This window comes from Panthera tigris, chromosome C2 (genome assembly GCF_018350195.1).
Source record: "Panthera tigris isolate Pti1 chromosome C2, P.tigris_Pti1_mat1.1, whole genome shotgun sequence".
Classification (NCBI taxonomy): domain Eukaryota; kingdom Metazoa; phylum Chordata; class Mammalia; order Carnivora; family Felidae; genus Panthera; species Panthera tigris.
This window is the reverse complement of record NC_056668.1, coordinates 85,526,351-85,542,890: the sequence shown is the minus strand read 5'-3', so window position 1 is coordinate 85,542,890 and position 16,540 is coordinate 85,526,351. Positions and strand designations below refer to the sequence as shown.

At 37.1% G+C, this 16,540-nt stretch overlaps 1 protein-coding gene across 2 annotated transcripts in view; it reads right to left on the bottom strand.

Annotated features, from left to right (window-relative positions):
- The window catches only part of CCDC39 (coiled-coil domain containing 39), a 51,267-nt gene extending 43,514 nt beyond the window's left edge, over positions 1-7,753 (bottom strand). For both annotated transcript variants that reach the window (XM_007094574.2, XM_042999029.1), the window contains exon 1: positions 7,539-7,753. In XM_007094574.2, coding sequence (XP_007094636.1) covers positions 7,539-7,628 — 90 coding nt within the window. In that variant the 5' untranslated portion in view covers positions 7,629-7,753. The remainder of the gene's footprint in view (positions 1-7,538) is intronic.
- Positions 7,754-16,540: the final 8,787 nt, after the last annotated feature.

Here is a 16,540-nt window from a genome sequence, read left to right as displayed (position 1 = left end):
TAATGTAGGTTTCGTGTCATTGAATTAAAACCCCGAGTAGAAACAAAACAATGTAAATGCATAACAAACACAAAAACAAAAAACTTTAGGAAATTACAAGATAGATTCCCAGGACAATTAGAATACGTCACCCCTTAAAACAATATAAAAGCTCAACATAACAAAAATATCCTTCCTTATAGTCTTGATCTGTGGTTCCCAAATTTGGGGCTACAACCCAGGAGGAGCACAACATATCCACTAAGTGCAAAAGACGCTATTTGAATTTTTTAAATAAGGAAATAATAAAATACTAATGTACTATATGTTATCTCCTATATTTCATTAAACATAGTAAATCATACTAAATATGTATTTTTGCTTTTTATTTCATTAATTTCAGTTTTTCTTCTAATTCCCTCTTTGGTTCACTTTGTTATTCTTTTCTAAAAATTTATTAAGAACAGGTTTTAATTATTTTCCTTTTTTGTCACATTGATGCTATAGACTAAATGTCTGTGTCACCCTCAAATTCATATGCTGAGGCCTTTACCCACAATGTGATGGTATCTGGAGGTGGGCCTTTGGGAAGTGAGTAGGTTTAAATTAGGACATGCAGGTAGGACCCTCATTGTAAAATTAGTGTCTTTATCAGAAGAAGAGAGACCAGAGCTTGTTTTCTCTTTGCCATGTGAGAACACAGTGAGAAGGCAGCCATCGGCAAGCCAAGAGGAGGGCTCTCACCAGAACCCAACCACCCTGCCACCCTGATCTCCACTTATAGCCTTTAGAACCGTGAGAAATAAATGTCTTTTTAATAAATAATGTCTTCTTACTCACTCACTCTATGGTATTTTGTTATAGCAACCCAAGCTAACTAAAGCATGGATTTAAAAATGAAGGCATTTAAGGCATTTAAGCCTGTAACTTTTCTCTAAGTAAGATTTTTCCTATTTCCAGCGGATACAGGTATGAAGCAGTCTCTTTTTATTGTTTTCTAAAAACTAACTTTTCCCTTTCAATTTCTCCATGATAGAAGAGTTGTCTATGTTTCCGAGAAATTGGCCTAAGTGTTTAAGATGGATGTGTTAGTCAGCTCAGGCCGCCATAACAAAATATCATAGACGGAGTGGCTTAAAGAATAGAAATTTATTTCTCCGAGTTCTGGGGGCCAGGAAGCCCAGGATTGAGTTACTAGACAATTTGGTTCTGGTGAAATCTCTCTTCCTGACTTGCAGACAGTGCCTTCTAGCTGCATCTTTAAATGGTGGAGAGAGAGAGCGCTGGTCTCTCTTCAGCTTCACATAAAGATATAATACTATCATGGGAGCCACATCTCATGACCTCATCTAAGCCTAATTACCTTCGAAAGGCCCCACCACCAAATACCAACACACTGGAGATTAGGGCTTCAACATATGAATGGGAGGGGCAGGCAAACAGTCCATAAAATGGAGAATAATTTTTTAAATTATTTATTATAAATCCTATTGGCTTATGATCAGAAAAATATGGCCTATAAAATTCCCACCACTCATTTCTCTAATTTTGGTAAAATGTACATAAACATACATTTTATCATTTTAACCATTTTTCAGTGTACATTAAGAAGAGTGTCATTCATTGCGTTGCCTAGGTAGCTCAGCCCATTAAGCATCCAAATCTCGATCTCAGCTCAGGTCATGATCTCACCTCGAGCCCCACGTCAGGGTCTGCACTGGCAGCATGGAGCCTGCTTAGGATTCTCATTCTCTCTCTCTCTCTCTCTCTCTCTGCCCCTCCCTTGCTTGTGTGCTTTCTCAAAATAAATAAATAAACTTAAAAAAAAGAAGAAGAATTAGAATGGCATTAAGTACATTTATGTGTTGTGCAACAATTGCCACCATCCACCTAAAAATTTTCATCTTCCCAAACTGAAACTCTGCGCCCATTAAACCCTAACTCCCCATTCCTCTTCCCCCCCACCCAGCCTCCGGAAATCACCATTCTACTTGTGTCTCTATGAACTTGACTACTCTAGGTATGTCATATAAGTGAAACCATACAGGATTTGTCCTTTTGTGTCCATCTTATTTCACTTTGTATAAGGTCCTTAAGGTTTATCATTCACTTTTTTTTTATTTTTTAAAATTTACATCCAAATTAGTTAGCATATAGTGTGACGACGATTTCAGGAGTAGATTCCTTAGTGCCCCTTACCCATTTAGCTCATCCCTCCTCCCACAACCCCTCCAGTAACCCCCTGTTTGTTCTCCATATTTATGAGTCTCTTCTGTTTTGTCCCCTTCCTTGTTTTTATATCATTTTTATTTCCCTTCCCTTATGTTCATCTGTTTTGTCTCTTAAAGTCCTCATATGAGTGAAGTCATATGATTTTTGTCTTTCTCTGACTAATTTCACTTAGCATAATACCCTCCAGTTCCATCCACGTAGTTGCAAATGGCAAGATTTCATTCTTTTTGATTGCTGAGTAATACTCCATTGTATATATATATACCACATCTTCTTTATCCATTCATCCTTCAATGGACATTTGGGCTCCTTCCATACTTCGGCTATTGTTGATAGTGCTGCTATAAACATGGGGGTGCATGTGTCCCTTTGAAACAGCACACCTGTATCCCTTGGATAAATGACTAGTAGTGCAATTGCTGGGTCGTAGGGTAGTAGTTCTATTTTTAGTTTTTTGAGGAACCTCCATACTGTTTTCCAGAGTAGCTGTACCAGCTTGCATTCCCATATCATTCACTTTTAATGCATTAAGGTTTTCATCCTGGTATAGTAAATGATCCACCTTTGTTAAATGGTTTACAGACATATTTTTTAAATGGTTTATTTAAGGGATATATGTTCTGTTTTTATTTTTACTGCATTATTCATACCTTTATATTCTTATTTTTGTCTATTAGAACTGTCCAATTCTGATGTCAATATTGAAGTATCCTACTACAACTGTATTTTTGTCAAAGTCTACTTGTATTTATAATAGTTTTTACTTTTATGTACTTAGTTGTTATGTTGTTTGGTGCATACAGCTTTATGACTTTTATTTTCTTCATCAGTTACTAACTTTTATGATTGCATAATGAACCCAGAGCAAGGCATCTGCTTTCCTAATGAAAGCATAATGATTAACTCTCCACAAGTTGATAATTCCTTCCCCACAGAATATCCAGGCATTTTTTGCTTCTTTTAAATATAAAAGGACATGCAAGGACCACCAGATATTTGTTGAAGACTTACATCAAGTGAGAGATATCAAGATAAACAAGTAAAAAGATCCCAAAGGAAACATAATTCAAGACACAAAAAAGAACTACACACACACACACACACACACACTTATATTGTAAATGATATTGTACTACTAAAAGAAGACCAGGTGATACAAAAAAGCAACAAATAACCTGAAAATTAAAAATATGATACAGTTGCCAAAAAAAACTACAATGTAAACATAAAACAAAACCCTAAAAGCTTCCAGACATTAAAATTGCAACCTACAAAGAAATGGAAATATTTCTAATAGCAGATTACTCACCAACATCACTACTGGAAGATAATATTTTTCCAAATTCTTCATAAAAAAAATTTTAACCTAGAACATTTGACTCAGCCAACACCATCAAATGTGAGATTAAATAAAAAACATTTTCAGATTCAGGGTTTACCTCCTATACACCCTTGTTAGGAAGACACAAGAAAGTATTCCTTATTTTGAGATAAGGAGATAAGGAGATAACCCAAGAAAGAAGATATGTGACTTAGGAAGTAGAGCATCAACCACGTAAAAGAATAAAGGGAATTCTGTAGTCCACAGTTGGGAAATAGGTCTGTGGAAAAACAGTCCATATTAAAAAAACACAGGACTCCAGAAGGAAGGAGTAGAGGCAGAAAGAAGGTATCTTGAAGATCTGATACTGTGATTAAAAGAATATAAACTTAAAGCAAGCAATGCAAGAAATCAATTGGCAACCAAGGATGCAAGGAATCAAAAGCACAAAACAATGGATGCTTCTTGAAACAACTATTTGAGCATAAGACCCAACTAGGCAAAAGATGAATCAAAGTGAAAAATCCAAGAAAAGATAAACTGAATAAAAGTGGCTACATTAAGGACCATTAAACCAGTTTAAATATAAAATTAAGGCTGGGGTGCCTGGGTGGCTCAGTCGGTTAAGTGTCCGACTTTGGCTCAGGTCATGTGATCTTGTGGTTTGGGAGTTTGAGCCCCGTGTCAGGCTCTGTGCTGACAGCTTGGAGCCTGAAGCCTGCTTCAGATTCTGTGTCTCCCTCCCTCTTTGCTCCTCCCCTGCTTATGCTCTGTCTCTCTCTGTCTCAAAAATAAATAAAAACATTAAAATTTTTTTCATATAAAATTAAGGCTAAACACTTGTAGTAAATTAAAGGCACTGAATGGAATAAAAAATAAAGCTTGATAATATAAAAATAATAAAACCACTATTTTTTAATAGGGGTAACATGGGTAAAAGATGGTGTAAAGAAGTGAGAGAGCTAATTTCTTTGCTTTCAAAATGAAAAATGAAAGGGCAGGGAGTCAACCCATAACTGCCTACAAATGAAACAAAGAATTTTTTAAACAATAATCTAACCATTTCTTCTTATGCAGTTTTTCTTAATGTTAAGAAAGTTTCTTAGCAATCACTATCTCTTGTAATCAAGTAATATTTACCTGAAATTCAATAATTCCTTTCTTTTTTTTCTCTTAAGACAAATAAAATTAAAATTTTTATTAAATAAAAATGTTTATGTTAAAAACAGCACATATAGTAGGATTCCATTTTAATAATACTTCTGTCTTATGCAGAAGAATGAACCTGGAGCACTTACTTACACCATACACAAAAATAAACTCAAAATGGATGAAAAACCTAAATGTAAGACAGAAAGCCATCAAAATCCTAGAGGAGAAATCAGGCAACAACCTGATTGTTTGACCTCAGCCACAGCAACTTCTGGAGACTTGACATGTCTTCAGAGGCAAGGGAAACAAAAGTAAAAATGAATTATTGGGACCTCATTAAAATAAAAAGGTTTTGCATGGCAAAGGAAACAATCAGCAAAACTAAAAGGCAACTGACGGATGGGAGAAGATATTTGCAAATGACATAGCAGATAAAGGGTTAGTATCCAAAATCTGTAAGGAATTTAACAAAATTAACACCCAAAAACCAAATAATCCAGTGAAGAAATGGGCAAAATACATGAATAGATATTTTTCCAAAGAGGACATCCAGATGGCTAACAGACACGAGAAGATGCTCAACATCACTCATCATCAGGGAAATACAAATCAAAACCACAATGAGATATCACCTTACCCCTGTCAGAATGGCTAAAATTAACAACTTGGGCAGCAACAGATGTTAGCAAGGATGTAGAGAAAGAGGAACCCTTTTGCACTGCTGGTGGGAATGCAAACTGTGCAGCCTCTCTGGAAAACAGGATGGAGGTTCCTCAGAAAACTAAAAATAGAACTACCTTACGACCCAGCAATTACACTACTATTTATCCAAGGGATACAGGTGTACTGTTTTGAAAGGGCACATGCACCCCAATGTTTATAGCAGCGCTATCAACAATACCCAGAGTGTGGAGAGAGCCCAAATGTCCATCAACTGATGAACGGATAAAGAAGATGTGGTGGGTACACACACACACACACACACACACACACACACACACACACACACAGGAATATTACTCGGTGATCCAAAAGAGCGAAATCTTGCCATTTGCAACAATGTGGATGGAACTAGAGTGTATTACATTACAGGAAGTCAGTCAGAGAAAGATAAATATCATATGATTTCACTCATATGTGGAATTTAAGATACAAAACAGATGAATATAGGGGAAGGGAAGCAAAAATAATATAAAAACAGAGAGGGAGACAAGCCATAAGAGACTCTTAAATACATAGAACTGACAAACTGAGGGTTGCTGGAGGGGTGTTGGGTGGGGGGGGAAGGACTAAATGGGTGAGGGGCATTTAGGAGGGCGCTTGTTGGGATGAGCACTGGGTGTTATATGTAAGTGATGAATCACTAAATTCTATTCCTGAAATCATAGTTACACTATATGTTAACTAACTTGGATTTAAATTTTAAAAAACAATGATACTTCTGTCTGTCTTTTCTATCTATATAACTGTAGACTATGATGTCTGGAATATTTGTTTAATGCCATGATAGTCACTTCTAGAGTCAACAGTGGGTATTTTTTATTTTTTACCCTTCTGTTTGAATATCTTAAACTTATTAGAGTTGACTTTTTAATGCCACTGTTTATTCAGGTAAAGTGATTCTGGCCCTCACTCTTCTTTTTATTGCTCCGTAATATTTTTTAAATAGCTAATATAATTAATATGTATATAAAATCATATGAGACAAATATTATGGCAATAATAAAAAAACTAATATTTGATTGGAACTTTAACCCACATTAATATCCTTAGAGCTGTAAACAACCCTGTGAAATGATTATTTATTTCCAGTTTATATAAGAAGAAACAGGCTCACTACTGGTAAGTAAGATCTGAACCCAGGGCTGGAAACTTGTTAATATTATTATTCCTCAGTACTCAGTGCCAAATTTCTGCTTATTTTTTTTTTTTAGTGCCAAATTTCTTATATTCCCTAATGTTGCCCTTCATTAAAACAAAGCAACAAAAAACTGCAGCTAATTTAGACATTAGTAAACAGGTCAGAATATTTTGAAAAAAAAAAAAAAACAACTTCAAAAAACAGTGATGGATTTTCATTTTCTTTTCCAAGGGAAGAAAACCTTCTCTTCCATTCTGCAAAGTAATGTAAACATCATCTGTTTCTGGATCCTCCTCTACACAACACACTGCCATGTGACAGAACTTTAGACTAACTGCTAAAGGTTTTTAAAAGTTTTCTGAGCCAGATGCAATTTTATTTTTAACAACTACTATGCACTCATTCGTTGGAAGCCGGTGTAAAATATTCCTTACAACGTAAAATATTTTTATATCACTCTGTGACAACATCCTCACTTTGAAAAGCTGTAAACTGCACATTTTACAGTCTTACTAGAACGTCTCTCTTGAAAATATTTCTTCAAGTCCCTTTCAACTTTAAATGTCTTAGGCAGAAACTCAAAAAGTAATGTCAACCAGAGCGTGATTTGCTTATAAACATCCGCAAACAACTGTTGCTAGGAAAACCTCAGAGTCCCTTTGCAAGCCGCGCTTAATTCTGAGGAAGGGAAAAGCGGACGCAGGAACCAGACTTTCCTCTCCTGCCCCTGAGGCGAAATGGAGTGGAAGGAGAGAGAGTAACGATTCAGACTTTATAGTCGCGAATATCAATCATCCTTTCAATATACATTTTGTAATGCTTTGCAAGTACCGTAATGGGCAAACAGGTTAGGGAGGAAGGAGATGGTGCGGTGAGCATTAGACAGAAAGAGATAAAATTGGGGACGGAAAAGGGAAGAATAAAAGGGTTGGGGTATTCCTGCCAACCAAGAAACTATCCCCTCTTTCCCGGCCTTCTTCACCTGACACTTACCTGATCTTCCAGGATCCTGTTCTCCTCGTTTGCCACCGGGATGGCGAACCCATCGTCCCAATGCAGCTCCGCCAAGAATTCATTACTCATGATGGCAAAAGGATAGAGAACCTCTGACAGGGTGGGGAGGAAAGATCCACCTTCTCGTATGGCCCGGGAGCAGCACACGAGGCAACTCCCTACACCCGCAAATCTCCCCAGTAATTACCACGATAACCCCAGCAACCGCCCCGCGTCCTTAGTTACCAAACAGGAAGTGCTCAAGCAGGGAGGCAAAACTTCCGGTTGAGAACTCTAGCCTCGGTCCGGAGCAGCTTTTCTTTTAAACTTCGAGGAAGCGAAGCAATTACTCCACAGGTTCGCTGGGGTTGGCGGCCCCAGCATAACTATCCCTGAAGTTGCAGCTCGGGATCGTCCCCCGGGGCGCTCCCAGAGAGTGTAAAGTCTGTGGCGCCTGCGGTCTCCGGGGGACACTGAGAGAGGTAATGGCATTGAGCCCCGCAACTGCTGGAGCGCACGCAGAAGATGAGAGCTATCAAAAACAGACTTTTCTTTTCAAGTGGTGTTTGAGTTTCATCCGTAGATGAAATCTCGTCGGCTGAGGTAGACTGATATTTTGAAGCAGAATTCACTCCCTAGAATCACTGATGTGTGTTTCCATCTTTTGTTTTAATCTCCTGGTCTTCCTCCCAGTGTTCATCTGCCCTTCGCAGCGTCTTAGCTGACCGCGGACATGGACTGCAGCAGGGTTTGGTAGTACCCCCAACCCCGCCTCACCGCTTCTACACTTTTCGCTGTACGTTTTCTATTAACATACACAAATCTTCAATTTCACATAAAAATTTGTATTTCTTCCTAATCTCCAAAAAAGCTAGGCAACACTGAGTCCACATTATCATGAAGGCATTCGGCTGAAGAGGAGTCCCAGTTAGAGTGGCAAGCACTACACCTATTCAGTAATTTGAATTACCCGCTCAGCACTGGTAGGTATTTGAGTTTACCGCCTCTGTTGGTTAGCATCTCAGAACTGGAAAGGATAAAACTATCAACTAATCTAATCCTTTTATTTTCCAAACAAATAAACTGAGGCTCCCTGAGGTGAAGCGATTAAAGTCAGCAGGACCTAAATGAGGATACAGATCTCCTACTACAAACTATGCTGTCTGCAATGAGAGTTGTTCTTGGCTGAAATACCCTCTATTACGGCATCATGAACATAAATTAACTTTGCTTATCGAATAAGCAACTATCTGTAGCCTTTTTTGCCCTTTTGAATTTTATTTTACCATTATCTTGTTACGCTTTTTATTATAAAAAGTTTAAATATATATATATATATATGTATATGTATGTGTGTGTATATATATAGAGAGAGAGAGAGGGAGAGAGAGCGCGCACATACCCACCCACATACTCATTATCTTGATTTAACATTTATATTTTGCTACATTCACTTCATCTATATTATTTTGCTAAAGATTTTTAAAACTAATCAGACATCATATTTTACCCCAACTACCTGAGCATGCATCACTAATGTTTAACATTCAATGTTTTCTAACACACAGTATTATTATCACATCCGTCAAAATTAATAACATCAAAATTCTTGAATATCATCTAATAACTGTTTCATATTTATATTTCTTCAATTGTCCTGAAAATGTCTTTTTACTGTTGGTTTGTTATTATTATTGGTTTTGAAATCTTGTAGTAGCTTTGTCTCTTTGTGTTTACATGGTTTTCCATATATTGAATTATATGGAATATTTCTCTAGTCTCAAAGACTAGATTTAGCTTTTTGTGTTCTTAAAAACAATTTATATTTTTAAATTCTACCACTAGAAACATTTTATACATGTGGCATATTTTACAGATATATTGAATGCAGCATACATTATTTCACTGAATGACTACTCAGATGCAGCAGAATTCTATTATTCTTAGAAATGGCTTTTATACATTTGACTATGCATAGTATATTTCATGAGTCAAAGTTTAATGAACAAACCCCTTTACTGAAATAATACTATATTTATCTATATATACAACTACCATTTTTAGAAATAATTTTCATATGCGTGTCTTTATAGACCATATAAAATGCAGCACAGTGTGGTGAAACATCATTCACTGTAGAAAACGTTGTACTTATTCACATATACAACATTCTTAGATATATCTTCAATAGATGGTAGAATTACCACGGCATTTTATTCCTCACTTCTGCAATGCCTAAATTCCCAACGTGATGGAGGAGAAAGCTTGTAGAGGAAATTTCAACCTATTTGGAATAACGAAATTTTAGAGTCTAAATAACCTTATAAAAGAAGATCTTCTATTTTATAACAATTTACTCATTCCTACTAATGAAAATGTTAGCATCCAGCATATATTAAGATGGCACATCATTATTTATACTTGAGATTTGTTATGGCAGTGTGCTTCCTAAAATTATTAGTGTTGCTACTGCCCATGTGTCTTAAACATTCCTTTCTAATTTCTCATCCCCATTACTAATATGAATACTGAGGCAGCTGCCTCAGCCTGTGCCAGTCTGTTGATCCACCCCTCTCAGTGTTAGCAGGAGCTGCCAAAATGCATGCTTGCAGCTGTCTTTGCTGTGTACTCCTGTAGGGCCAAGGACATAAGAAGTCTGGCAGCCAAATTCATGCAAAGAGCCACATTTCCTGTATCTCAGGGATTATATCTCTTGAATTTCAGGATGACAATTATACAGTGTTGAATTTTGTGCAAAATGTCCATGCCTCCTCCTAATTCTACATTTCTGCCTTAAAATGATAGTCATGCTTCTCCACCTCATCACCATGGCATTCCATATCTAGTTCCCACTTTTATAATTCTACAACTTCTAGATTATAACTCTATTGAACTTATTAAAATCTAGAGTTGGAAACAAAACCCAAAGTTTTTCAAGCCTTGTTGCTGACCATGAAATACTCAATTTAATCACAAAATGCTAAGGTGGATGCTATCCCTTTACTGCTTCATTCCCAAGTAGATAACTTCATCCAGATCACATTGTTCAGGCTAAAATATGAAGAGATTTTGGTTTTGCAAAAATAATGTGATGAAAAGAAAGAAAGAAAGAAAGAAAGAAAGAAAGAAAGAAAGAAAGAAAGAAAGAAAGAGAAAGAGAAAGAAAGAAAGAAAGAAAGAAAGAAAGAAAGAAAGAAAGAAAGAAAGAGAAAGAAAGAAAGAAGAGGAAAAGGAGGAAGGAAAGAAGAAGGAGGAGGAGGAGGAGAAGGAGGAGGAGAAAAGAAAGAGAAAGAAAGAAAGAGAAGGAAGGAAGATAGGTGTATAAAGGAAAAGATATCCTTCACCTCCATGACAACCTCATTCCCAAGAGGTTGCCACTGTTTGGCATGTGTCCTACCAGCATTTTTAAAAATAAAGCCATAGGGGCTCCTGGGTGGCTCAGTCAGTTGAGCGTCCAACTTCAGCTCAGGTCATGATATCACTGTCCGTGAGCTCAAGCCCTGCGTCGGGTTCTGTGCTGACAGCTCAGAGCCTGGAGCCTGTTTCAGATTCTGTGTCTCCCTCTCTCTCTGCCCCTCCCCCACACATGCTTTATCTCTTTCTCTCTCTCTCTCTCTGTCAAAAATAAATAAACATTAAAAAAATTAAAAAAAATAAATCTATAGATATATTAGTTTTTCCTATAGAAACAGAATCATATTATAAATATTCTTTTGCAGATTCATTTTATCACTTAACAATAGTGGCCATATTTCTGTATCAGTACATTAGATCCTTAGTCTTTTAACAGCAGCTTAAAATTCAATTATTATCCATCAATTTTAACTTTTTAAACAATGCTACAATGAACATCTTTTAACACTGTATTTCATCAAGTCTGGGGTATACTTATTTTCATATTTTAGTATATCTAAAATTGGGATGCATATTTCAATCAGTGGTGTCTTCAATTCGGCGAATAAGATATAACCTTGCACACCTATGTGTGTGCATTAGTGTACGGCATATTCTTAGAAGTAAAATTAATGAAAAACATGTATAAGCAATTTTATTTTGATAGATACTATTAAATTATCTTTCAAAAAGGTTTTACATACCGGGGTCCCTGGGAGGCTCAGCTGGTTGAGCATCTGACTTCAGCTCAGGTCATGATCTTGCAGTTGATGAGTTTGAGCCCTGCGTCAGACTCTGTGCTGGCAGCTCAGAGACTGGAGCCTGCTTCAGATTCTGTGTGTCCCTCTCTCTCTGCCCCTTCCCTGCTCATGCTCTGTCTCTTTCTGTCTCAAAAATAAACATTAAAAAAAAAGATTTTACATACCAACAGAATATGGCAGTGTTCTTGCATACTCTGTATGTTATAAAGTAATATTTTACAACCTAAAGAGAAAAATGTGGTATCTCATTGTTTATTGACAATTTTATAATTATGAGACTGAGCATCACATTTATTCTGCTAAGAATTTATCAGATCTAAGACAAATAGCGTATGATTTCACTCATATGTGGAATTTAATAAACAAAACAAACGAACAAATAAAAAAAGACAAACAAAAAGACTCTTAACTACAGAGAACAAACAGATGGTTACCAGAGGGGAGGTGGGTGGGGGGTAGGTGAAACAAGTCAAGAGGATTAAGGGTACACTTATGATGAACACTGAGTAATGTCCAGAATTGAATTACTATATTATATACCTGAAACTAATATAACACTGTACATTGATTATACTGGAATTTTTAAAAATAAAAATAAATAAAATGTATCATTTCCTTTGCCCATTTACTCCATTAGGTTGTCTCTTCTTTTTGCAGTGCTTTCTATTATATGGACAGTATTCTCTGTGTATGTTTGTATCTGACATGTTTGTATGAACAATATTTTTCTCCCAATCTGTTTTTGGGGTTTTTAAAACTTTAGTTTTGGTATATTTTGCCATAAACACCTCAGAAACTGCTATTGTCACCAATAGTATGCTTCATATTCCAACAGGTAAGTTTATCATCAACTTGCCAGATCTGTGGGCTGCATTCAGCTCAGCTTTTCCTTCCCTAGTTCTTCTCTCCACTTTTAGGACTGTCAGTTTCCCATTAACCTCTCAATCTCATTTACTCCTTTATCTTGTCCTGATTAGCTTCTTAATGTTGCTTTCCCCAAGATGCAAAGCTTGCCTCTCTACTCTTCTCTTCTTACACTTGCTTCCTTGGTGATCATATCCATTTTCATGACTTTAAATACCATGATTTCTGGGGTGCCTGGGTGACTCAGTCGGTTAAGCATATGACTTTGGCTCAGGTCATGATCTTGTAGTTCGTGGGTTCAAGCCCCGCATCAGGCTCTATGCTGACAGCTTGGAGCCTGGAGCCTGCTTTGGATTCTGTCTCTCCCTCTCTCTCTGCCCTTCCTCCATTCACACTCTGTCTCTCTCTCAAAAAATAAACATTAAAAAAAGTTTTTTAAATAATAAATACCACAGGTTTCTTTAACGACTTCCATTAGCATTTCTCTGTCACAGATCTTTCTTCTACACTCCAAACGTATATCCAACTGCCTTCCTAACAGTTCCATTGATATCACTCCATTGATATCACAGGACATATCACTTCCACCCGCAGGCCTATATTGATTCTACTTCTCTCCATCGCCACCTCCACCACTCCAATCCATCTCCCCACTTCCACTCTTGTTCCCCTAAAATTCATTCTCCCTCAACAGTTAAGGTAATCTTTTATTTCCAACAGCTCATTTTGAAATGTTTCCCACATACAGAAAAGTCAAAATAATTTTACAGTGAGCATCAATATCTCCTTGATCTAGATGTTTCCTAGATCCTACCATTAACTTTTTACTACACTTGTCTATCAATCTATTCATTCATCAGTCTGTGTTGATGCATTTCAAAGTAAATTGCAAGAATAAATATACTCTCCCCCTAAATGCTTCATCACACTATGTTTACTTTTGTTTATATTCTTTCCTATGTAGGTAACATTTATATACAAGGAAATACACAAATCTTGTGTTTTGACATATGCATACATCCAGTTAACCTAAACTCTTAAGATGTAGAACTTACCACTACTGTAAAATTTCCCACTTGCCTCTTTCCAGTCAATCCTGGCTTTCACCTCCCCCAACCCCCAGGGGCAACTACTATTCCAATGTTTTCTCTATCATAAATTAGTTTCTTCTCTTTTAAAACTTCAAATAAATGGAAAAGTACTATGTTGTGCCATTTTGCAATGTGTTGCCTTTCAGCTCCAAATTTACCCATTTTGTCTGCTCTGTGAAGACAGATATGGGCTCTTCAAATATTTCTCCTTTGACCATTGGTACAAAATCAAGCTTTATCAACAGAGGGCACAGAAGAGACCCTACGGGAGGGAAAATGTGTTTTTTCTTCCTGGTTCCAGTGTTCTCACATGGCAGGCTCCTGAGGCACGCACAGCTTCTCCAGCATCTGGTTCCTGCCTGGCACAAGCAGTATCTGTAGCATCAGGCTCCTGCAGTGCCGGTGGCTTCTCCAGCTCCCAGCTCCTGCAGTGCATAGCAGCTTCCCCTAGCACCTACCCCCACCCCAGCTTGGGCAGTTTTTCAGCAGAGTGCCTCTAATGAGACATCTCTCCATTCACTCCCCAGCAAGTTCAACCAGCAGCACAAGGAGTTTTTGCCATTCAGTGAGCCCTGACAGGGTCTTCTTCCTAGGACACTCTATCTTAGAATTAAGAATGATGACTGCTCCTTATATCTGGTATTTCTGCATTTTTTTTAGCTTATTTATTTATTTATTTATTTTTTAATGTTTATTTATTTTTGAGACAGAGGGAGACAGAGCATGAATGGGGGAGGGTCAAAGAGAGGGAGACACAGAATTTGAAACAGGCTTCAGGCTCTGAGCTGTCAGCACAGAGCCCAACAAGGGGCTCAAACTCACGGGCCGCGAGATCATGACCTGAGCCGAAGTTGGCTGCTCAACCGACTAAGCCACCCAGGCGCCCCTAGCTTATTTATTTTGAGAGAGAGAACATGTGCTCCAGCAGGGGAGGGACAGAGAGAGAGGGAGAGAGGGAGGGAGAGAGAGAGGGAGAGAGAGAGGGAGAGAGAGAGGGAGAGGGAGAGGGAGAGGGAGAGGGAGAGAGAGAGAGAGAGAGAGAGAGAGAGAATTCCAAGCAGGCTCCTCACTGTCAGCACAGAGCCCAACACAGGGCTCGACTTCACAAATCACGAGATCATGACCTGAGTTGAAGTCAAGAGTTGGACACTTAACCAACTGAGCCACCCAGGCACCCCTCCTGTTATTTCCTCTTAAAGCAAATTTTTCATTTAGTAATTTTACTTGACAACTCACCACAATTGGTAGTTAATGTTTTTATTTGCTTGTTTGCATATTTTTTTATCTTTGCCATTAGACTATAATATGCACGACAGTAGGGACCATATGCACTGTGTTCACCCTATATTTGGAAACTAGAACAATACCTGTACAAGTAGTGCTCAATAAAAATTTGCCAAAAGAATAAACATGAATTAAAAGAGGCATTTTAAATTTTTATGTAATTAAATCTGTTGGTCTTCTTCAATAACTTTTGTTTTGTACCACACTTAAAGAAAGCCCTTTCCAGAACACTATAAAAATGACCTCCAATAGTTTTTCTAGTACTTTTATAATTATGTGTTAAAATTTTAATGCACATAAAATTGATGTTTGTGGTGAGAGGAAAAGATTCATAGCTCTTTTTCAAAACAAATAGTAATTTTCCCAGCACCATTTGTTAAATAGTCTATCTTGCTTTTTGGTTTGAACGCGTCCTTTTTATATACTGAATTCTTATATATACAAAGGTATGTTTCTGGGTATGTGGCATTTCATTGATGTATTTATCTCTGTAAAAGTACCACACTGTTTTGGGTGACACAGCTTCTTAATATGCTAGAGTCAAACACACCATCCAACACCACCATCACAACTATTTTTGTCTATTCTCAAACACTTCTTTGAAATCAAATTGTTAAGTTCCTCATCTCCCGCCAAAAAAAGAGAAGGACCCTAGGAATTTCACTGAAATTTCTTTGAATATACATAATAATTTCAGAAAAACTGAAACTTTTATTTTATTGTCTTCCTACCCAGGAAAATGGTGAATGTCTCCATTTTCTCAGATTTTCCTTTATGCAATTCATTCTTAATATAGTTGCATATGATTCAGATTCAGAGTATTTACACACACTCAGAAGAAACTTCCAAGATCGCTAGTGGCTATAACATGTACTTCACCATGCAATGTTTTTATGCTTCTGCTGCTGAAGTAGTCACTCCCTCCAGAGGAATAATCGATATTATGAAATAGATAATGACTTGGATAAGGACCTAACAGTCTTATGGGAAGAATGTCAGAGGAGTCTTATAACTGTCCTATTCCTCAACCTCCGTACTTGTGTAAAACACATTTGTAGTGGTGAATATATTGACCATTATCTATAACATCTTGCAAACCTGTACATTTCATAAGGCTGTCTCAGATATTTGACTGCTCTGATGCACCCTGTTAATGAAGAAGATGGATGTAAGTCTTTACAAAGGAACATTCACCTCACAGCCCAGTCTTATGCAGTATTTTTGAAATCACTGTTCTTTTTTTCAATCTTTTTATCATTGTTTCTGAAACACAGTAATTACTTAATGCTTGCTGAATTAATGAATGGATTATTCCCAAGGATTTATTTCTCCTGGTAACAGGAGGCCATAACTATACTTAAGACACTTTCTACTACAGAGAAACAGTAGAAGAAAAACCTCTCTACTTACAGGCTAATATCCTTTTCTATGAAATACATGTCCACAAAAGTTATTTTGCCCATGGTAACCACTGCTTTGTAAAAAAGTATTACATAATCGAGTCGGGTACAGTAGGGTATGTGTGTGTGCACACACACGTGTTCATACACACACAAATGTACATGTGTAAAATCAATTGCTGTAGATGGGTAACTTTAACAGCTAACAA